Source organism: Globicephala melas, chromosome 11, assembly GCF_963455315.2.
Source record: "Globicephala melas chromosome 11, mGloMel1.2, whole genome shotgun sequence".
NCBI classification, from domain to species: domain Eukaryota; kingdom Metazoa; phylum Chordata; class Mammalia; order Artiodactyla; family Delphinidae; genus Globicephala; species Globicephala melas.
Genome location: NC_083324.2, coordinates 56381430 through 56406508, shown reverse-complemented (window position 1 = coordinate 56406508; position 25079 = coordinate 56381430). Strand labels below are relative to the sequence as shown.

The 25079-nt window shown below is 42.1% G+C and overlaps 1 protein-coding gene and 1 pseudogene across 7 annotated transcripts in view; one reads left to right on the top strand and one right to left on the bottom strand.

Moving 5' to 3' along the window:
* The window catches only part of SLC4A7 (solute carrier family 4 member 7), a 124160-nt gene extending 119836 nt beyond the window's left edge, over window positions 1–4324 (bottom strand). For all 7 annotated transcript variants that reach the window (XM_030830009.2, XM_060308973.1, XM_060308977.1 and 4 more), the window contains exon 1: window positions 4078–4324. In XM_030830009.2, coding sequence (XP_030685869.1) covers window positions 4078–4125 — 48 coding nt within the window. In that variant the 5' untranslated portion in view covers window positions 4126–4324. The remainder of the gene's footprint in view (window positions 1–4077) is intronic.
* On the top strand, window positions 4124–21964 carry LOC115838820 (extended synaptotagmin-1-like; annotated as a pseudogene).
* Window positions 21965–25079: the final 3115 nt, after the last annotated feature.

Here is a 25079-nt window from a genome sequence, read left to right as displayed (position 1 = left end):
TAGCCAAACTAGAACCTTTCTATACTGGTATATCAGCTCCAGATAAATATGCAAATCTATAGCATAATCTCATTATCTTCCTAAATCAAGCACTGAAATAGTGTTTGGCCACTCTCATCTTACAGCAGTCACTGAAAAGCATTCAGCCCATGGAAGCAAAGAGTCAGTACTTTAGGAATCCAGGACTACTCCAGTCTGCTGGCCCTCTGCCCTCAGGAAGACTGTCAGCAGCAGCATCACCAAACACCATCGTAACACTATGCCAACCACAGACCCCTTCATGGTTTATTATCATTATACAGCTGACCCTTTAACAACGCAGGTCCACTTATATGTGGATATTTTTTCAACAAACACATACCACATCTCTACACGATCCACAGGTGGTTGAATCTGTGGATGTGGAACTGCAGATACAGAGGATTTTCCACTGCATGGAGAGTCAGAACCCCTAACTTCTGTGCTGTTCAAGGGTCAACTACAATTACAAATAATCCTAAAAGTCTCCCCAAGTTGTAAAATTCAATGAGTACTACTCAACAAAATACATCAAGTTGTCTGCTAACAAAAACAGAGGCAAACTTCATTTTAAGTTAGAACCTTGGAATATACCCGCTTTGTACAGGAATCAAAAATTCTCTTGTTCAAAAGGAGGCTAAAAAAGAGGGGGAGGTAGCTAACTGAACCTTCACATAGATAAACACCTTTATTACTGATACATGCTTATTGCAAAATTGGAAATAATGTATGCAAAAAAGTAGTAACTATAGAAGAATCCTTAATCAATAAGAGAAAGCTATAATATAAATCAAAAGCCACAATGAATAATCTATAATATTAACCCTATGAATCACCTGTATGCTCCTTGATATAAATGGCCCATTTTGTGAGTTGCAGATACTATCTACTTTAAGATCACATTTGCAGCAAAATACAGTAAGAAAGAAAGGGAAGGAAAGAGGAAGAAAAACCCATTACAGGATGTTGACAAGTATAAGTGCCAAGGTTTTAGCACACCACATACCACTAAAATAACATACCAGGTTCCTCCAACACCAGGTTACTTTGGCTTTCGATTTTAACCTACTCAATTAACAGGAGTTTAGTGTAACAAAACACTCTATTTTCATATCTTAAGTTCTCTTAGAAGAAAACCTGTGTACTTCCCCAGCTCAGTTACCAAATAAACCAATTCTTCAATCCAACTCAACTGTCCCACAGTTTCAGTTGGACTGATGACAGATTTGCTATTGTTCCCTTTATTACATATCCACAGATCGTGGCCCAGAGGTACCAACTATAAGGCCAAAAGGGAACTAAAATCCTTATAATGTGCCTGGGGTGCTTAATATCTCTAGAGCTAACCATACCTAGTCAGAGAGCTCCCCAAAGAGAATGCATACTTAAAGACCTACCAAAACACCTTCTACTGCCAATCACCACTGAATTCATACCAGGTTGTTAAATTCTTTCATTTCTACTAACAACTACTTTTCTAAAAGTATTTCTAACTCATGAAAATGTTTTAACTGGCACTCACAGTGGAATTAGCAGGAATGCAAATGCTATCACTGTATTCACTACACATGCCAAAATAAACTCAGTGAGGTTAGGTTTCTGCCTACCTTTTCTGCTTATATCCCCAGTGCCTGCCACCTAGGAGATACTTAATAGGTAGTGGTAAAATGAATGAAATTATGTAACAATTATTAACAGAATCCTGTTAAATCATATAGTGCTTAAAAGTAGAACATTTGCTAAAACCTGGGAACCTTCTAAACAGTGCTATTTGTTGTAACAGGATTTAATCTATACCAGAAAATAAGAATGACAGTTCAAATCAATTCTCAGGGAGGCCTAGGATAATGAGTTTTTGTACAAAGCAAACAAAAGTTGCATTTTTTTCTATAAGATAAATGCCTTTCCTCAAAACCATAATCAATGAAAATTACAGAATTTTAAGAGCAGAAGAAACCTTAGAGCCTGATTTATGAAACAGATGGGCTCCAGTTTCAGAGTAATATAAACTGCCACCAATTTATTCAAAAATTTTTGCATAATTACTTATCTAAGATAGAATTTTAGGAGTAATAATTTTATTCTTTTTTTTACTATGCTAAGCAGTTGGCTAGGTGTTAGAGAAGTTATGACTGATGAATACCGTAATCTTCCACTTTTATGACATGCATTTACCATTGGAAAATCAGTGAGGAAAGAGTTAATTTTGTCAATACAAATAGTTCCTCTTCCCAGTTTTCAAGTAATAGTCTCTACTACTTAAACCAACAGTTCTCCTGTTCTCTCATTCTATTTTTAGACTGTATGATAGCTTATCATATTTGATTTATATTATCAATTTGTACATGGTTACTGTAGCCAAGTCTTATCTTCCCAAGATTTAGGAGGTATACCCTTCCAAAGTGCTCCCCTGCCATGCCATTAATAACGGTGTTTGATAATCCCTTTGTCATTTGTCTCCCTCATTTGAGCAGAGCTGGTTCTGTCTTGTTGGGTACTACAGAATGGGTTCTAAGTAGTGTTATCACAATGAATGAATGAATGATTTGGAAGGCAATGGCATTATCAGAGGCCTCCTTTGCTAGCTAAGGAGCCAATATTTGAGAACACATCAGTTTCTCTCCAGCTTTGTTTATGTAAACGCTGAGGCTCTTTACTGTTCTGAATTGAAAGTTTGCAAATAATAAATTTAAGAACAGTCAAGTGTATCTGATACATAGTATCAGGGAAGGTGCTAAGAAATACATCTAAAACAGTTTATTCAAAGGCCACACAAAGAATTACAGAAGATCCTTAGGACAAACGAGCTTCCAGGATTCCATTACCATCAATATGAGTGATCTTCCCAAAAACCACTGCTAAATGACTTCACTGTCTGGAGACTAAGTTTTTCTCTACGTTTTGAGAATTTATAGTTGAACATGTTGAAATGATGAATGGCTACTCTCCAGGCCCTTACAATAACCTTTAAAAGGACGGGGGGAGTGGGGGGGGGGGATAAGTGAAATTCTTTAATAAAAATATGTGAAAAGCAATTTTCCTGTTAGTTGTGAAAGACTGGACGTTTTTCACTGCAACCTTCCCTCCTTTCCTGGTCACCAAGTAAGAGCTAGAAGCAGGAAAATTTCTAACACCTCTATGCCCTTTGAGTCACGAACTATGAAGGGAGGAAAGAATCACAACCGTGGGTACCTATGCATCCTATATGAAAGCAGGAAGTCAGTTTCTTGAGCGTGGGCCACCCGTCCGGCATCCCAAATGCGAATGCCGACCTTTTGAAAGCCCACCCCCACTCCCATCTCACCCTGAAGCCACCCCCAGCTTCAGCGGAAAACGCGCTTTTGCTAGGCTGCTGTAAAGAGCAGCGCGCAGGGTCAGAACACCTTCCACTTTGCACTTGGCCTGCGGCAGGAAGACACTCGGGTTCTCGCCAGGAGAGGAGGAGGCTGGCCGGGCAGAGTCGGCACTGAGACGCAGCCTTGGCCGCCAACGCAGGCGGCTCGTCCACGCGGCCGGAGAAGTCCCGGAACAAAGCGTGCGGCAGGCGGGTGGGGAAACAGGGAAGACGGAGAAGATTTAACCAGCTCCTCACCACGGCCTGTGGCTTAGCCAGGTGGGGCCGCGCTCCTCCTCGCGGGGAGAGGATGGGTGTATCGACGGTCTGACCTCAAGTCCAGCGCCAAGGCCACTGGAACCGAGACCTGACGGGGAGAACGCCGGCAAGGAGAGGCGAGCCCCGCGGAGAGGAGGAGGCGCCTGTCCGGCTGTTGACCGGCCGAGCTCGCGGGCTGCCGGGCCCCCCGGATGCCGAGACCCCGGGACGCGGCAGCCGGGATGCCGGCGGCGCGCTGCCGGCCCCCCACGCCGGCCTCCTTGGCGCCGCGCCGCCCGCCCCCAGCTCCGGGCGGTCACACAAAGGGGCTGCCCCGGCGCGCCGGCCGCCGGCGGTGGGGGGGCCCGACCCGGGACCTGCGGCCGGCCCGCCGCGCCCCAGCCTTTGTCCGCCGCGCCCCGCGCCCGCCTGCCAAGGAGCCCCGCCGCCCGCACCCTTCTCGTTACCCGGGTGAGAAGCGGTCTCATCTGCTCTCCGGCCCCGTCCGCCTCCATGGTCGGCCGTCCAGCCGGCGCGGTCCGCCCGCTGCCGCCGCCGCCGCGGCCGAGAGCCGGACGCGCGAGGGGAAACGAACGTGCGCTCGTGAGCGAGGCGCTCGCGTGGGGAAAGCCGTGAGACAGAGACTGAGGCGCGTGCGCGGAGACCGCGAAGCTGCCTCTCGCGGGCTCTCGAGGCCGCAGCGTGGAACGTGGAGCAAGCACTGAGCTGGAGGGAGGCCGAGGCGGGGAGGAGGGCGCCGCAGAGGCCCGGGGGCGGGGCCAGGCCGTGACGCATGTGGGCCCCGCCCACACGCCCGCCCCCTGGCGCCACGCCCCCGGCTGGCCGGGGTCCTCCCAGGCGAGTCCTGGCCCGGCGGCCAGGCAGCCCAGAGGTGGAGCGGGAGGGTGGGAGGAAGGCGGGCGTTCCAGCCACTCGGAGGCCTTCGGGTTTCCACACTCATCCCGGCGCCACGCCACCTCCTCAGGAGGCCCGCCCCTCTGTAAAATCTTAAGTGACCAAGACTAGCGTGTAGCTCGTTTTCCTAGTCCGAGGGGGGCTGGGGGTCATCATGGCGCCTACCTCCTAACCACGTTCCTCGTGGCAGGAGGGAAGAAGGTCGCTGCCCATTACAGGGGCGCTCACGGGAACCCCAAAGGAACTAACGGGTCGTTAGGAGTGCTGCAAGGTTTTTTTCTCTGTTCTGTTGTGACGAACTCCAACTTGGGGCCAGTGAAACAGGGAGCATTCCTGGCCAGGTGTCCTTGTGTGCTTGCGCCCCTGACCGGGCACCACTGCGGCACCCACACCCAAGTCCACCCTCTGGGGCACCCCCCCCCAATATCCACAGCTCTAACTGCGCATGGTGACGGTGCCTGCTACACAGGGTCATTGAAGGATCAAGTGAATTTCTATCCTTAAACGTACCCGAAACATAGCATGCTTATTAGAGGCATTATTGTTTACTAGGTTGTCTTGCGTGTTTAAAAAAGAGAACAAAAAGATTAGCTGGGAAGAGCTAAATCAGTGCTATGGAAGGAAACTTTATATTCCAGCAAGTCTGGAGCGCTTACCCTATCCATCTCAAAATAGATATTAGTAAAGCCCTTTGTCAGAAATAGTTAAGTATGCTGGATGACTCCTTCCTGGTTTGGGTCTTAGTCCCCTTTTTTTCTAAATTTCCCAGAGAGTTACTTCTAGGTGGGCACCCATTATTCACTTACTGTATAAAGAAGCCTACAATTAGACACTGTTACATTAAGGCAAACATGCTGCATCTCTAATCCTCACAACACCACAGTATGTTTTCTGTTATCCCCATTTTACAGATGAAGAAGCTGAGCTTCAGAGAGGTAACTGGTTTTAAATCCTAGTTAGTGGAAGTGTTGTATTGCACCATTCTAATGATTCATTAAAGAAAGTTGTACAGCAACAAGGAAAAGGGATGAAAAGATGAAACAAGAATGAAAAGGAAAGAATATGGAGAAAGAGAGGAACTGGAATCAAAAAAAAATAAAAGAGCCTCCTAAAGTTGTTTAAGGCTTCAATCACTTTTACCCATACCATCACAAGGTAAATATGATTTATATTGAAGAATTAGTTCTGGGGTCTCTTAAAATGCAGCCTCCCTACCAAAAAACTAATTAGTGTATACAGAACATCTTCTATTCCCTTTCTCTGCTTTATTTTTCTATACAGCAGTTATTCTTTTATAACATTCTATATATTTATGCCTCATTATGTTTATCATCTGTATACACACACACACACACACATACACACACACACACACACTGATGTAACAAAATTATTTTAAAGGCAAGACAAGAAAAATTTAACATGCACTTTTTTCTGCCATCTGAGCCACTACCCTCTCCCCTTTCATGTGTATTGTGCATCTGCATTACACATTAATTAGATCCCCTTAGAAGACACAGGAATGCCTACTAGCCAAAAAAAAAAAAAAAAAAAAAAAGGCAATATCCTCCTGGCACCAGCAAGGTAATTCCTTAGGAGATAACATTCCTTTCTCAATCCTGTGAGGGGTCACAATGACCCACTATCACCTTGTTGGACTATGTAAACTGTCAATATACTTTGATATATAACTGTTTGTCTCAAAAACTTACATAGCTGTGCTTTGACCTCTAACGGGCAGATCAGTCCTCAGAGCCTTCTGAAAGACTATCTTCTGGGTTATAACCCTCAGATTGGCTCGAATAAAATTGTCCACTTCTTTCTTAGGTTGACTATCAATTAATTTTTAAATTATCGATTAATTTTAACATCAAACACAGATTAATGTGTGCTCCAGGCTTCCCTGGTGGCACAGTGGTTAAGAATCCACCTGCCAGTGCAGGGGACACGGGTTTGAGCCCTAGTCCGGGAAGATCCCACATGCCACGGAGCAGCTGGGCCCGTGCACCACAACTACTGAGCCTGTGCTCCAGAGCCTGCGAGCCACAACTACTAAGCCCGAGTGCCACAACTACTGAGGCCCGCATGCCTAGAGCCCGTGCTCTGCAACAAGAGAAGCCACCCAACGAGAAGCCCGCCGCACTGCAACGAAGAGTAGCCCCTGCTCACCACAGCTAGAGAAAATCCCGCACGCAGCAACAAAGACCCAACACAGCCAAAAATAAATAAATTAATTAATTTTTTAAAAAATGTTTGCTCCATGTAAGCTTCATGCAAACAGTAATTTTTTTGCCTGTTTCATTTTCCTGTTATATTCCCAGCATACCTAGAAGAGTGGTTGGCCTTTGTAAGCTTTCAGTACCTGTGTTAATTGAATGAATTTGGGAGGTGGGGAAGGGGGGAGGCAAACTTCCTTTAAGACCTAGGAGCATCCTGGGAGAAATCTGAGGATGTGGCCAAAGTAGTGACAGGAGCAAAATAGGAACCTATACCCTTGGTGCCAGAGTTGAAAGAGCTAAGTAGGCAACTTCAAGAAGGGCTTAAAAATATATGTTCAGGAGACCATGCTAGAAAATGAGTTTCTCTTAATCCAACTTGTGAAAAGAAAATAATAAGCCCTTGGTTTATTTAATCCACAATTATTTTTTGAGTGACCTCTCTGTTGCCATGCACTTTTTCCACTCCTCAGTTCATCCCACCTGCTGGAGAAATAGTGTAGTAAAGGTCTGAATTATAGAACTGATTACTCTCAATTGCCCACTTAATTCATATTCAGCCAGAGTTCATCCCGAGGCGATGGTTGCAGTAAGTAAAGAAGATAATGTATTAAAATTGCTTTCATGCAAATGGTGATGGCTATAAAATGTTCAAAGGTTCTGAAAGGCAAATTGTTCTCTTAGTATTTTAAATACTCATCCAAAATGTAGCACAGGGAAACATTTGCTAACCAAAGGTGAATCTGAACCTAAATTCATCACTCATGATGAACTTGTAGCACCTAAAATTAATGACATTTAGCTATATCCCAGATTCAGTACACTTCCTGGGTTTCTGGAACAGTAGGTAATACTAACAGGGACTTGGATACAACCCCTTGGCAAGATCTTCATCCTGAGGCGTGAATAATCTTCCCACCAACAACTCTCTATGAGCCAGAACATATTTTTTAAAGAAAAATAGCAGTTTCTCTGTCATTTTGAACAGCTTGGAACCATCCTTTAGCAGAGGATCCTTTGACAATTCTTTATCTCTTCATTGCCTCTTCTTGGTGCTAGCTGAAACTTAAATATTCCCAATCATCTGATTCTATAAGGAAAACTAAAATCCTTGGAATAGTGTTTACAAGAGCATCAGAGCAGCCTCAGTGGGGAAAAGACAAAAGGAAAATAGTTGAAAAAATTGTTCCTCTTATTTCTGCAGGCTAGGCCTACAGATAAGCTGAAACAAGACAAAAAAACAGACCTGATCTCATGGAGTTCTGAGTGGAGACTGATATAGAAACAAATGCCAGCAATGCAATATGTACACTCTAACGTGGGAATCTCAATGAAGGAGAGTGGGATGACTTTTGCTAGAGGTAGAAGGGGCAGGGGACTGTCAACTGTGAGAAAAGGATGCATATGAAGGTGTCTGAAAAAGCTACAGAGATACAGTAGATTTAAACTGAGTCATGAATGATAAAGGCATAACTTCATCAAATAAGCATGGGGAGAAGAAGGGCATTACAAGCAGAAGCAACAACAAAATCAATGGCATCACCTGAAAAGGCAGGGTAGTCCAATGGCGAAGCATCCTCCTCTCTGGAGGCAAACTGCATGGGGCTGATTCCCTTTGTGCTAGTGGTTGTGTCTGTAGGCAAGTCACCCACCTTGCCAGTCTTCTTTTTAGAACCCCTCTGGACACTGTAATTGGGGTAATAGTGGCACTGTCATGGGTGTTCCGTGAGAGCATAAGGCACAGCACATAACAGACAAGAAACACTCATTACACATTCGTTATGATTATCTGTTTGGGAAACCATGAGGTGGGAAAAAGGTGGGCTTAAGCTCATACAAAAGGAAGAGCCTTATTCACCAGGCCCCTGAGGAGCTTACATTCCCATTAGAGTGTAATTCCCATTACACTTCTCAGGGGCAGAGACCACACCTGTCTTGTCACTGGGGACACCCTGGAGTACCTGGCACATGGTGGGTACATAAAAAATATGGAATGAGTGAGTGAACAGCACTAAGGAAATTGGACTTTTTGCTACATGCAGTTACAGACACATCATCAGAGGGCATTAAGGAGGGAAATGATATATTACAGACCATATAAAAGGATGGAAAGGAGAGATGCTAAGAACAAGATTGGTGCAAACTGCACTGCTCAACATGGTGGTTATTGAGCCCTTGAAATATGGCACATGTTAAATGAGATGTGCTGCAAGCTTAAAAGATTTGACACACACAAGAAGAGTGGAATCTTGTTATTCATATTGATTACATGTTGAAATGAAAATATTTTAGATATGTTGGGTTAAATAAACATTAAAATTAATTTCCCCTATGTCTTTTGACATTTTTAAATGTGGCTACTAGAAAATTTTAAATTACATATGTGGCTCACATTATATTTCTATTGGATGGCCCTGGGTTACAAAGCATGGGCTAAGGCAATGACAAAGGAAATAGAAAATGTAAGTCTGATATAAGAGATAGTTTGGAAGTAAAATTGATAGAACATAGTGACTCCTTAGGTCTAGAAGCTGCAGGAGGAACAACCAAAGATGATCCATGTCCATGAACAGGTTAAATTTGATGTCCTCAGGATAAACATGTCTGGAACTGAAAACTGATCTGGATGTATATAGTCTGTGAAACTTACCTGTCTCCACTGAAGCACTAAATCCCTAGGCCAGTATCCTCCCAGACACTCTGGAGCATATTATTACTTGAAGAGTTAAGCAGAGAGAGAGAGAGAGAGAGAGAGAGAAGGATACAGATCACTAAGATCAAGGTAAATGTGACAGGAAATCTATGCGTACACATACAGTTCACCTACAATGTAACACCCCGATCACCATCATTCCTCTTCCTTGAAAGGGACACTTCCCCTTCAAGACTTAAAAAAGCATTTTAAGAGAGAAATTATTTGCAAATGATACATCTGGTAATGGACTATTATCTGAAATATGTAAAGAGCTCTTAAAACTCAACAATAAAATAATACACACCCAATTAAAAAATAGGCCAAAGACTTTAACAGACAGCTTACCAAAGAAGATATAGAGATGGCAGTTAAGCATATGAAAATATGCTCAACATCATATGTTATTAGGGAAATGCAAATTAAAACAACCATGAGATAACACTGCACGCCTGTTTGAATGGCCAAAATCCATAACACTGACAGCTCCAAATACTGGTAAGGATATGGAGCAACAGGAACTCTCATTCATTGCTGGTGGGAATGCAAAATGGAACAGCCACTTTAGAAGACAGTTTGGTGGTTTCTTACAAAAATAAACATACTCTAACCATATGATTCAGCAATTGTGCTTCTAGGTATTTACCCAAAGGAGCTGAAAACTTATGTACACACATAAACCAATGTTTTACAGTAGCTTTCTTCATAATTGCCAAAACTTGGAAATAATTAAGATGTCTTTCAGTAGGTTAATAGAAAAAATAAACTGAATATACAATGAAATATTATTCAGCACTAAAAAGAAATGAGCTATCAAGCTGTGAAAAGACACTGAAAACACTTAAATACATATTACTAAGTAAAAGAAGCCAATCTGAAAAGGCTACATACTATATGATTACAACTGTATGACATTCTGGAAAAGGCAAAACTATGAAGACAGGAAAAGATCACTTGTTGCCAGGGATTGGTGGGGGGGTGGTGAATGTGGATGAATAGGGAGAGCACAGAGTATTTTTACTCTGTATGATACCATAATGACGGATACATGTCATTACACATTTGTCTAAACCCATAGAATATACACCACCAAGAGTGAACCCTAAGGTAAACTATGGACTTTGGGTGATTATGATGTGTCAATGTAGATTCATCAGTTGTAACAAATGCACCATCTCGTGGGGGATGTTGATAATGGGGGAGGCTGTGCCTGTGTGGGGGCAGGTCACGTAGGGGAACTCTCTGTACAATGGACCCTTTTCAACGATTTTGGTTTCTTACTAATACATACAAAACCTTTTGTGTGTCTGTTTCTGAATTCTTTTATGCACATATATTCAAAAGTAACTATAATTACTGAAACTAAAGATTGTAAGCACTATCATGGCCAAATAACATAGCAAGTTAGGAAGGGGCCTGGGACCGACTGGACTAGACTAGCTGACTCTCAGCTCATTGTTTCTTCAATAATGTTGAGGTTTTCTGAGTCAGTTCATAGTTACTGGTCACCATCTAGTTTGCTCAGGCATTGGAATAGTGTCATCTACTGTTGAGGAACAAGCGGCAAGTGAGTACAGGATTGGCACTCCGAGATGTGCCAGCAAACTCCTTTTAAAGAGTGTTGTATGTTTTGATGTAGGCAGTGTTCTTTCAAAGTCAGAGTCTATATTGGTCACACCTAGGCACATCTGAGTGTGGTTTATATTTTTGTTGCTTTCCAAAGACTATTCCTCTTAGTGCTTGGGCTAGGGAAGCACTGAAAGACCCTTGTGGCTTATTTTTTTTCTTCTCAGAACCACTCTTTATATATAGTTAAGTTTCGATAAATGTTTACCCCTTTTACAAAAGTGCTCCCTTCAACCATGTCCATGACTGAGACTACAATGAATTTTGGAGAAGCACTCATCTGAACCAAAGGGGAATCTAAAATCTCAAGGTCCCATTTTGAGAAACATAATACAAAAACGTAATAGACTTCAGGGAGGCAGAGATAGAAAAAACATTTTTTGCCAAGGAATCAAAATGCTCAGAACAAAACTTTCCATGAGTGAATGTTAAAGTAAGTACTTATATTGTTTTAGATAATCTTGGGATATTCATAATAATCCCATTTTAAAATAATCTAAAACTAACATTGAATATATCACTTAATGCCTCTGGACTTCTGTTTCCTCATCTATAAAATGGGGATAATTGAGGCCATAATTCCTTATCTTCAGTTGCAACCTTCATAAATCTCTGAAAAACTTATGGCTTTTCATAACTCATTTGACTACAAAAACCTAACCTAGACTGAGATGAGGCTATTTATAGTCTTTATCTCCTTACTGTAGATGCCCATATTCCTCATTACTGAAATATTAATGTGTCTGAAAACAGGATGTTGTCCCAGACTCTACTAGGGGTGTTTCATAACATACATAACTGGCATTATATCACTTGTCTAAATTCTGATAAATTCTGAAATCTAAAATATCTGGCCTTAAGGGTTTCAAATAAAGGATTGCAGACCTGTAATACTTGTTCTGTTTATTTCAAAGATGTTGCAAAAGCCAAATAAGATAATACATAAGAAAATATTTGACAGAATGGTGCTGTACCTACTTTAACTACAGAGAGCCCTGGGGATGCTACTTTTTAGAACTCTGGTGTGGAGACTCTCTCCTCCTGTGGTAGGAGCAGCTTCCACTTCTACGTGTCTTCTTCCAGCCTCCTTTCCTGTCGCACACCCACACTGTCCCTCTCCCTTAAGATTTCTCTTAAAGACAGCTACCTATGGTTAGGGGTTCATCCCCACCCGGCCAGTTTGAGTATCTCTCATTGTTCTGTAGCTTTGCTAAACTCAGGCTGGTAAGGAATTGCCAACAGAGAGTGGAAAGAAATCAGATTAAGTGGGAACATAAGCCTTTGAGGTGCTTCTGAATGTTCTCATCATTCTGGAGATTTCTGCAATCTTCACTGTTTGAGGCCAGAAGCCAAATATAGGGTACGACCTGCACTTGTATGTGAAACAGGACACATACTTTTCCCTTTCTCTCTCTCTCTCTCTCTCTCTCTCTCTGTCTTACACACACACACACACACACACACACATGCAACCCAAGCCCCAGTCTATTCAAATAAATTATGGTACCTTTCTTATACCAATTGATTCATTTGGTGGGAATAGCAGTTCATCACACATCACTGGGCACACCCACCCACACAACAACTTCTCTTAAATATAATTGTGTCCTTGTAACTTGGGGTAACTAGGACTGAAAAGTTACTGAAAAGGTAAGCTTTCCTTTTACTTGTTTTTCATAACTAAGGTTCATGGAGACATTATACACAATTGAAAGTTGAGTGGGGAGAGAAAGCTGAAAAAGATATTTTACAAGGTATGAAGTAATGAGCACGAGCATTTCATCTTTTCTTAGAGACAATTAACAAGAAAAAGCACTGAGAATTTGTTTCCGTTTGAGGACTGAGAATATATCCCCCACGAATAGGAATCTTAGTATTATTATTCACCAGTGATTAGTATTATTATTCACTAGCTGTATCACCCCTTTAAACAACAATTAACAATAGTGCTTATAATATAAGCAGAGATACAGACCACGGTTCCAGTCATTAGCTGCCCTTTGTATATAAAGATAGCCTGGTACTTATCATCAGTAAGACATGTTCTTCAAGACTTTGGTGCAATAGCAGAGATAAGTTGATATGGCTCTTTCCATGTGCTACCAATGGTATGCATTTGTGAAAATATATTGTCAGAGTTAGGAATACAAGTCTGGGATCACAGAACACATGGAGGCTAATTGGTGCATCCATAAATCACATCTATTTCCTAGTGTTTATTGGTCCCTGTGGATCCATCTACTCAAGGATAGAATCCTTTCAATTCCTGAAAAGCAATTTGGCAGCATGTATTAATCTCAAAAAAAAGCATATACTTCAATCCAGCAATTTCATGACTAGGACTGTCTTGTAAGACGTCATAGCTACAGATATGGATTTACATACAAAGGGGTTTATGCCGATGTTATGTGTGAAAGTGAAAAGTTTAAAACCATATAAAACTGAAGCAATGAAAAAATTATTAAATAAATGTTTGCATACCAGTATGATAGAATATAATGTACTCATCAAAAAGACATTCTAAACTTTAATGGAAAAATGCTCATGGTATCAAGTTTTGTTAAAAGATCTGGATACAAACTTGATATAGAGTATAATCCCAGTTATAACTATCTATCAATGAGTGATCAATTGAAAGTAATATTAAAATTTAATTAAAATATTAAAAATTAACAATAGACTAAAATGCTAACAGATGTTGCTGAGTTGTAGGATTATGGGTGATTTCTAAATTTAAAATTTCATTCCTTGTAGGTTCTACAAATATCTACTATGAATAAATTATATTTAATTGAGAAAAAAGCTGTAAACATTATTTTTAATACAAAATAGTCTAAAATACTAGTGGAAATTTTACAATGTTTTACAATAGGAATATTCCAAACTTAAATACCACTTTTAAAAAGCCAAACACATTAAAGCTAAACAGTGTAAATACAGTATAAAGATATTCATAACCTGTTAAGAGGGACCACTTCTCTCATTGAGGCCAAGTCAAAACCTGAATGGGTTAAACTAAAGCCTGCCATGAAGTCTGTTGAGTATGCTGGGGGTTCCGAAGGGAGAAGATTGTTAAGTTATTAAATAAATATTCTCAATGGCATATTTTCTGGATAAGAATTTTTTTTTTTTAGTGAAGAGAAAGAAAACTGCAGGAGTTTCAGAAAGTCTTGTATCTAGGAAACTAAATCCAGCTGGTAGAATAGCCCATTGCCTAGCAACCTAATGAAGGTTTCATAAAGGTGGCATTCAAGTCCATAGGTCATCAGCATCAGCAAACACAAATTTGAATTGGAAGTTTTCTGCCACTTATTATAACCAATCTTCAAAGATGTGCCAAATAAGCCTTCTTTAGAATGAAAGCCTGGTTGGAAGTTAGCGTCGTCTTTGCTTTAAATTCTGTTCGACCAGCGTTTTCCAAGTGTGCTTGTTCATAAGGATTGTCTGGGCTACTTGTGAAATATATGGAGTTCCCTAGAGATCATGATTCAGCATATCTGTGATGGGGCCAAAAGAAATCCATTATTTTAGCAAGGGCCCTAGATGATTACTATGACCAGCAATATTTGAGATATATTATAAACTTTCATTTCCTTTCTATCAGTTCTTGCTAGTTCTAATTACATGCTATCTTATCTGTTTGATAACTGTTTAACATGTGCCTCTACCAGCAAACAGCAAGTTCCATGAGAGCAGAAATGGTATCTATTCATTCCTGCCTCTCCAAGGACCTGTGTGGTACATATGATGAGCAGCTGAGTAGACATTTCTTGAATCAATCAATCAGTGAATCAAAATTTCTTTTGTTGTATCTAATAAGAGACCACTTTAAGTCTGAATCATCCTCAAGCTTGTAGGTAAAACCCTGCCTCTGGAAAGCACAATGGAACGTAGAATATGTTATACTCTGGGAGGGAGTGACCTTTTGTTACCTTAAGGAGAGTACCCGAGCAAAACGGGAAGAGTATTGCAAAAGAGGAGACGCTGACTGCCAGACACATTAAGACATCACATTCATAGAGAAAACAAATATCCTGTCCATATCTACCTATCTATCTAGATAATACTTATTACTTAGGCAAGCATATTGCATGCTGATCTGATATGAAAAAAAAATACAAGACATAACTTCCTGGCTCCTTTGAGGCCACTCTGAGGGGAAGAGATTGCCAAGCAGGTGAAGGGCCAGTACAATTGAATAGGGTTCCACTTTCTTCTAATATTTAGACTCACCAAGAACTATACAGGCAAAGAATATTATAGAAAAAATTTTTCTCTAGTTTTTGAAAGATTAAATTAGAGATGAGTATTGAATATTAATTGGTTGAAGTATGGCCCTTGTATAGTTAAATAAATTATATAGTAGGCTACCATGAAAATACAGTAAACGATTGCATACGTAGCCACTGAGCAGATGTTTATAAAATGCTCATTGAATCAACTTGTCAGGACAGAATTAATTCTGGAGAGTGAGCTACATGGAGTTCTCCAGCTGTAGCCTATCTACTCTACTACCTCCACCAGCCCCCATGGCACTGTCCACAGAGATGGCACCTCTGCCCTCACTATGGGCCATCACACCTAGAGAAGCCTGTTACTACTGTGACCTGGACTTCAGAGGACTGAGGTCACCATTGCTACTTACTCTTGACTCCTGGGTAAGCTTTCACACTCACCTGTCAAAAAGGTGTGTCTGTGGGTGGGGGGCAGGGATGGTCAGCAGATGAATTGCCCATGGGCACAACTGACCGGCCACCTGTTTCTGCAAATAAAGTTTTATTAAAACTTAGTCATGCCTATTCATAAAAGTATGGTCTAAGGGTGATTTCAGCATTACAACAATAGACTTGAGTAGTTGTGACAGAGATCATCTGACCCACAAAGCCTCAATTATCTACTGTCTGTCCCATTAGAGAACAATTTTGCCTACACCTTGCCTGGATGCATGGGGCCAGATCATAGCAATTATTGTAATGAAATTCTTATGTGGCATTTACTGTTCGCCAGGTAGTAGTCTAAAGTCTTTTCATGTGTTAATATTCCTCACAATCCTATGAGGAAACTAAGGCGCTAAGAGGTTAAAATAACACAGCTAACAGGGACCAGCCTAGATAGGAGATGTACTGCAGAATAAGTAGGTTATCACAGGGCTCCAAAAATGATGAACAAAATCATAATTTGGAAGCTCTAGTAGAGAAGCAAACAAATCATGATGGACATTGTAAGAACAATGCGATCATGGAAGCAGGTTATTACTAATAACCACATTTTGATCAGCTGCAGATTTCTCTTGTGTATGGAATTAGATGGAAAAAGTAATGTTTAAGAAAATTAAAAACACAGAAATTACCCAAAAAAGCTTTCTTCAAAAATTATTTACTCCAGAGTTTCTATATTTAAAGTATAATTTATGCTTCAAGGTAGTCCCCTTGAGATACCCTTCATTTACTAAAAGTAATTCAAAATGTTTTTGAAACTTATATTTGAAAATTATCTTCAGAACCAGTTTACTCACATAAGAAACCCAGTGTTTTTAATTTATGGTTCCATAGTTAAAAAGTTTATTTTAGTCCCAAGTGGTATTATTGATATTACTTAGTTTTATAGCCCGCTTTATTCACCAGATATGACCCCTCAGAGACTTCTGACTTCTTTAGAGAAGTAAATCCACCCCAAAGCAATTTTAAGGATGAAGATTTTCCATAGCCTTATCTGAATAGTTCACTGCTGTACACCAGAACCTGGTGTAATAAATGTTCAAAAAATATTTGTGACCAAATGGTGACCTTCTCAAAAAGAAGTTCCAAAAATGTTACAGGAAATTACAACTACTGGAAAATCCATCAGGGTGGTTGCTTTGAAGAAACATGCATTTGGCTCATCAAATTCCTCTGATTCATCTATTCAACGAACACTCATGGAGAGCCAGAGATAGTTACATAATTTGTGGGGCCCAGTGCAAAATAAAAATGCAGGGTACCTTGTTCAAAAAGGAGAAAAAAAGTGTTTGTTTTTTTCTTCTGAGTCTCCTTCTCAACCTGTCCTTTCGTTTTTTATTTGCTGCTCAGCATCATGTCCCCTTGGACACATGGGTACTTGCAAAGAGAGTGCATATCCTCACAGATGCTGCAGACTCTGTGCAGGACTCCACATGTGAGCACAAGAACCTGCCCAATCCCTCATTGTTCCTGCACCAAAGTGGGGTGCTGGAGGGGAATGGGCGAGGGAGACAGTGATCACGGGTTGGAGGTGGAGGAGCCTCCCAGGGACCAGGTGGAACTAGGTGGGACCAGGTGGGAGCCTAGGCTCCACGCCCCTGTTACATGCTCCATCATTCCATCGACTTCACTTATAAAACATTAAATCCAAAGACAAATGATTCAGAATTTCAAGACTGCACTGATGAGCGTTAAACCCCAAATGTTCATCTCCCTTCCAAGTGCTCCTGAAGATGGCCCTAGTGAGAACCCACTGTGTGCTAGGCCACATGTGTAGCATGCAAACAAGACAAAGACAAGGCCTGTCCAGGAACCTCTATGTCTTAACAGGGAGAGCAGATAAGAAAAGAGGAAATGATCCTGCAGCGTTTAAGAGAATTGATACAAACACAAGCAGACCATGGTAGCTTGTGTCCTGGTGTCAAGGAAGGAGTCCCCAGTACAGAGACTGCTCAGTGAAACCTAAAGTAGAGGAGGAATAAAGCCAGAGGAAGATTGTAGACAGAGGAAATAGCCCTGGATGAACTAGGGGTGGAGAGCATGGGACATTGCAGGACCTGAAGAGGTTGGCTAGATCAGGAATACACATTTCAGGGCTGGCAAGTGGGAAGAGGGGGCTTTCTCCATTATGTTAGGGAATTCCAACATTTTCTGAGGGCAATGGGAGACATTTAGAGGAATTTAAGACAGTGAATGACTTGATCAGACCTATGTTGTATAAAATCATTCAAGTTGCAGTGCGAAGAAGAAAAGTTCCAAAGAGTGGGAAATTTGGCAGAGAGAGCAGTCAGGGTCAAAGGAGAGGCAGTAGAGGGCAGTTTGGGGAGGTATGGGAGGCACTAGGTAACTAAAGGGGACTTGCACGGTATAAGGAAGAGCTTGGATACAGAAGATTGAGGCATGTAGAATTCCCTTCAATATTAATCTGGTAGGTGGGGAGCAGAAGTATCAAGACAGAGCAGGCTGAAACCTGCATTGAGCATGCTTCTTTGGAGGCCTGGACAAGATTAGCTATAGGCTCTGGCCACCCGTTGTTCTAAAATTGTGACACAGCATTGAAACCTGAGCGCTGTTCTGGGGCCTGTTAACAGCGCTCAGTTCCACACCCTTCCTTACAAAAGAACTTACACTGCAAAGCAAATATAACAACGCTGGGGGAATGTTATCTCAGCAATTCCATAAATGGACCACAGGTAAAATATGAAGACACATTTCGTTCCCTTTAAAAAGCATGGGATATGTGTCTCTGTTTAATCTTTAGGCCTGTGCACATAGAATAGCATCATGGGGTAAATGTTGGGGAGATGGTATCCTAACACATTCAATTTGCCCTACAACTTTCTGAGCACATGAAGTATCTACTGTATTTTAGCAATCCCTAGCTTTCCTGTCAGGTGCAATAAAAGTGACTGATAGTTTCAAAAGTAATTTGGAATCTGAATCTGATTTGCTGAACGGTGTGGCGAGTGCTGTAAGGGATAGCAGAGCTGGTCCAAGGAGCTTGTTGGATGTGCAGAACTGTGGGCATTTGTACACACTTAAAGATCAGGAAACACAGCTTTTACTGTCTCCTTTCCGACCATAAGAAGGTTATTATTTGAGCTGGGAAAGCCATAGGCAACCATTGAGGGCAGAAATTTTAAAAACTGCTAAATAATGTGGCATGAAATAAAAGGGTAATAAGACTTAATGAGAGAAGGGCTATCACCACTAATGTTCTCACAGGATATCAGAGTACCATTTCACTTCGTGTTGGGTTATAATTAATTGCTTTCATGCCTTCCGTGTTGAATACCAATAAGTTCCCTAAGGACTAGAGACATGGCCCACTCATTTTTGCCTCCCTCTCAGCTCTCTGTACATTTTCCATAAAGTACATAAATATTTGTTAGATAAATGAATGAATTAAACACCTTCCTCTTTGGTAATATGATCCTGGCTGGTTTTTAACAGATTAAATTTTTAGGGGGATTTTCTTAGTGAAGACATAAGAAAATGTGCAGGGTCAGGACGTCTCTTGTTCATCCTTTACTGCATGTCCTGGTAGCCCCAACATTGCCCTTCAGCTCTGCATGGGAGGAGAGGGGGAAGCTGACCCTAACTGTACAGCAGTAATCTAAGTCAAGGATATCAAACTAGCTCTTCAGGAAGTGAGCCGATTAAATGTGATTTCCTTAGATATGAGGCTAATAAACAAAATTTAGTTAAAGAATCAAAACTCTTTAGATTCTTATTTTCCCTAAAGTGGTACAAATAACTGATATCCTGTGATAAAAATAAATGAAGACCATGGAAAAATTTTCTCATTCTTCCCCAATGCATTGTCTCCTCTTTCATGCCTTCTATGACATGAAAATCAGCAGAAGAACTTCTCTTTTCTTTCCCCTTTTGCTGGGTGGTAAATACCAGCTGGAGTTTTGTGAGCAGTGAGTAATACACCTGGCACAGGACCAAGGTAACTGCCACCTGAAAACTTTCCACTCTGCCATTATTCTCCAGCTCAGGAGTCTTATGGTCCAAATGGACGACTGGAGGAAACTACTCGTGTGAGCTCTCATTTATTTATTTTAAAATTTATTTTCTATTGGACTATAGTTGATTTACAATGTTGTGTTAGTTTTAGGTGTATGGCAAAGTGATTCATGTATATGTATACATATACATATATCCATTCATTTTCAAATTCTTTTCCCATGTAAGTTATCACAGAATATTGAGCAGAGTTCCCTGTGCTATACAGTAGGTCCTTGTTGGTTATCTATTCTATGTATAGTAGTGTGTATATGTCAATCCCAGTCTCCCAATTTATCTCTTCCCCCACCTTTCACCTTTGGTGACCATAATGAGCTCTCTTCTACAGGACGTTTCCTATGGCGTGAGTGCCTGCTCAGGCTGCTGTCAACCCTCCATGGCCCTGTGCCCAGCCCATGCTCAAATGTCTAATCTCACAAGGGTTTCCTCCTGTTTCTTGGCACACAGCCAGCTCTCTCTCCCTTGGCCACAACTTGGCACATTCTCAGGGATGGAAACCAACTTTAATATCATAACAAGAAAAATACATTCAGACCATCAATGTAGCAGAGGCTGCCTTGACAGTTCCCTGCATGCACCCCTCAGGCTTGATTTGCAGGTTTCCAACCGTCAGTTTCTGCCTCTCTGTCCCTCCCGGCCACTTCCTTAAGCCCAGGGAGACTGCTCCCCCTGGGCACAAAGCAGACCTGAAGTTGAGAGAACAATAAGCCCTGGTGACTAGTACCCCTGCTTCCTTGCCCTTCCGTCAAGATAATTCTCCAGTGTGTTTTGTTTTTCACAGTAGGGTTAAGCTCCTGACTACCTTTGATAGGCTGCATTCTCCATCCCTATATCATCACCTGCTACCATCTAACATTTCCTAAATCTGGGAGGACGAAGCTTCCAGAGCCGCGTTGTTAAGGAAGATCTCAATCCCCATTGGAACGAGGTCTTTGAGGTGATCGTCACATCAATTCCAGGCCAAGAGCTAGAGATTGAGGTTTTTGACAAGGACCTGGACAAGGATGACTTTCTGGGCAGGTGTAAAGTGAGTCTCACCACAGTCCTAAACAATGGCTTCCCTGATGAGTGGCTGACCCTGGAGGATGTCTCATCTGGCTGCCTACACTTGCGTCTGACCCCCCCGTCCCACTGCTGCTGAGTTAGAGGCGGTGCTGCAGATGAACTGTCTGATCCAGACTGAGAAGAGTGCAGAACTGGCGCAGCCCTGCTCTCTGTCTACCTGGAGCGAGCTGAGGACCTGCAGCTCCGAAAAGGTACCAAGCCTCCCAGCCCTTATGCTACTCTTGCTTTGGGAAATACTTCTCATAAAACTAAGACTGTTTTCCAAATGTCAGGAGTGCCTCCTCTCTCATCAGGAAACCAAACTCTGAGAGCCTGGAGTTGCAGGTTCCGGGTGAGGGGACTGGCACACTGGGCTTGTTATCCTTGCCTCTCTCTGAGCTCCTCATGGCTGACCAGCTCTGCTTGGACCACTGGTTTGTGCTCAGCAATGGTCCAGGGCAGAAGCTACTGCAAGCACAGCTAGGGATCCTGGTGTCCCAGCACTCAGGGGTGAAAGTTCACAGCCACAGCTACAGCCACAGCTCCTCTTCTCTGAGCGAAGAACCAGAGCTCGGGGTGGGGGGGACTCCCTCACAACACTTCCTCAGCCCCAGAGCTCCGGCAGCGCCTAACACACAGTGACAGTCCCCTTGAGGCTCCAGCCTGGACTCTGGGCCAGGTGAAACTGACTGTTTGGTACTACAGTGAAGAACGCAAGCTGGTCAGCATCATTCACAGTTGCTGGGCCCTTCGACAAAATGGACGGTATCCCCCCGACCCCTACGTGTCACTGTTGCTACTGCCAGACAAGAACTGGGGCGCCAAGAGGAAGTCCTCACAGAAGAAGAGGACCCTAAATCCTGAATTCAATGAACAGTTTGAGTGGAAATTGCCCCTGGATGAGGCCTTTCGGCGAAAGCTGGATGTCTCTGTGAAGTCTAGTTCCTCCGTCATGTCAAGAGAGCGTGAGCTGCTGAGGAAGGTGCAGTTGGACCTCGCTGAGATAGACCTTTCCCAGGGTGCAGTCCAGTGGTATGACCTCATGGATGACAAGGACAAGGGCAGCTCCTAGGAGCCAGAGATTACCAGCCTGACTGCTCTGTCTCCTTGCCTCGCCTCTCACTGCATTACCACCTCAATGTGATGAGCCTAAAGCTTGGAGTCCGAGGGCAGAGCCTGCACCCCTCAGCTATCTCACCTCCCAGGCCCATGATAGGGCCTTTGTGTGACCAAAGAGGAGGACTGTATGTTACCCTTTACTGCACGGCCTTTATCCTTCTGGGCTCCTGGGACAGGGACGTGAGCTGGCTATTTCCTGCTCTGCCTGTACATTCTCCTTTCTGCCCAGCTCCTCAGGACCTTCTGTGTCTGTGCCTGGCCACTGGCAGCACTAGCAGTGGCATTAGCTTATGCCAAATACAGCTTTTTGAAAGATCAAAAAAACAAACAAACAAACAAACAAATAAAACCACATAGTTTCCCCAGGAAACTACTAGCCCTTGAATTTTTGTCTCAGGTCCGTTTCTGGGGAAACCCAAACCAAGATGATCAGTGGGCTCCTCCCAAAATTCTTGTAAGAAATTCCAAAGTCAAATGAACATCATTTAAAAATCATCCATAGGGCTTCCCTGGTGGCGCAGTGGTTGAGAGTCCACCTGCCGATGCAGGGGACACTGGTTCGTGTCCCAGTCCAGGAAGATCCCACATGCCGCGGAGCGGCTGGGCCCGTGAGCCATGGCCACTAGGCCTGCGTGTCCAGAGCCTGTGCTCCGCAACGGGAGAGGCCAAAATGCTGAGAGGCCCGCGTACCGCAAAAAAAAACCAAAAAAACAAAAACAAATCATCCATAGGATGATTAAAAGTTGACAATTCATAGATAAGCCAAGATTCAAATTTGCTAAATTTAAGTCCTTTCACTTACAGCATCAATATTCAACAAACCTGCTTCTTCGTGCTCTGAAAGTGTTCTTATGACTGAATGACCTCTGTTAGGAAATAGTTTAACAGGATGCACTTCCATTCATTTTCATGTGCTTTGAAGGTTATGGCACAATCCTCTGATTCACAGGTGTTTTCCAAAACTCTCATTCTGTGACCTTGGCCATTTTAGCAACTACCTTCCCCAGGAATGTGCTGTGCGTGAAATCACAGTGGCTGGTACACACACATTTTTATTTTTAGATTTATTTACTTTCCCTTTTTCCCAAATACTGATACTTTTTCCCAAATACTGATACTTTTTCCCAAATACTGATACTTTTTCCCAAATACTGATACTTCACAGAAGAAGAGGACCTGGATGAGGCCTTTCGGTGAAAACTATACTTTCCTTTTTTCCCAAAATACTGATGTATTATTTTCCTTCTCTTCCCTTTTTACCCACATTTCTCCCTTTGCTTATTTCTATCCTGTCGTTTCTCTTTTTATGACAAAATGATACAATCTCACATAGTGTGCTGACAGTGGATGCTGTGTGCCCAACACATCCCTCTTGGATCAAGGAACTCACCCCTCCTGCTGAGGGATATTGGCAGCTGATGGCTCACAACTCAGTTCCTTTTCCAAAATTGTCCTCAGCTGAAGGAAGCTACCTTGCCCAAGATTATGCTCCACCCTGGGGATAGCCTGCATCCAAAAAGACCCAGACACTTTGTCTCAGTTTGGAACAACTCTGAAGGACCATCCCAGTTCCTAAGCTCCTCATGGGATCAGCTGAGGTTTCTTTTGCAATTGCATCATGGTTTACCTTCTCCCTTTGCCTGTTCTGCTTTCCTTACTCTTCACAAGTACTATTCCTGACAGCACCCTCAAATTAAACTTCTGAATGACTCTCTTAGAATCTCAGAGTCTGTTTCTCAGGAACCTGACCTACGACACAAATAAAATAAGATCAAGAGGGATGAAAATTCATTCATTTAGATTTACTATCATCTGTGCACTCTGCCTAGTATATATAAGATTTATATATAAGATGGTGTCACAAAACCTTGGAAGGTGTTAGTATATATTTGTGTATTCTACTACTAAAATGTATGGAAAAATAAAGCATGTAGATTTGGTTGACCCATGGGAGACAAGTGTAACAGCACCTGATATACAGAAGGGTTCAACAAATATTTCCAGAATTTTTCATTCAGCTTTCTTACAATAAAATGTGATATACACTTGTCTCATAACTCAATGCTTCAAAGATTGTGTATTTTAAATTGAAGACAGTGTTTTTAATAAAAATGTTCACATTTTAATCTATATCCAGGTAAATAAAACAATTTAAAATAAATTATTTCTTAAACTGCAGAAATTATCGGATCAATTTCATTGAGTAGGCACTCTGGATCAGTTTCTTTACCTGAACGCTCCCTAAGTTACTATCCATTACCATATTTAATAAAATCAAAATCCCCAAGAAGCAAGAAAAAAAGACTATAAATTAGATGGTTCATGCTATCCAGCAGGCTGTTCATGCTACGCCTACATCTACTTTTTGACAGTTGAATAGGTAGATGGAATGTAAACAATGTGCATTTTGTTGAATGAGAATTTAAAAACTTAACATACCTGAAAATAATCCACCATCATCCTTAATGAGCCGTTGTGTCTTCTCACCATCATTGCGGGGAAACAAGGCCCCTGTATGCTCCCTGAGGCCTCCCATTAATCACCACTCAGCCTCTCACTCACTAAGCTCCCATCACTCTCATTTTCATCCTTGGAGAATTTATGAAAATCTTTCCTGGTTACTTTTTCCAAACTCAGTCTTATTTGGTGTGTGTTTGGGGGGTGGGGGTGGAGGTGACAAGATTTATAGAAGAGCTATCACTACCAACAAATTAATCAGTTAAAACATGAAAATACAAAGTGAGCCAATGGTAGACTAAAAATGAGAAACAAAAGAAAGAAAAGGTGAAAGGATTATGTTTCTGAAATGTTTCCCATGAGTTTCAAGAAGGTACATCCATTGGCGCTGCCTCCTTTAATTGCTAGCTACTCAAGTGCCTTATTAGTTAGGGTCATCCTAGCAGTTGTAATAAATAGACCTCAAAATATAAAATATGCAAGCCTAATACAAGTTTATTTCTTGCTCAGGTAAGTTGTTTCTGGGTGATGGGAGGCTCTCCTGCACCTCAGGCCCCTTTGTACTGTGTCCTGGGTGCCATGTAGCCCTCGCTTCCCTGAGGACTCACTTTCATCAGCATCCTGTCAGTAAAGGAAGAAATAGAGCGAGG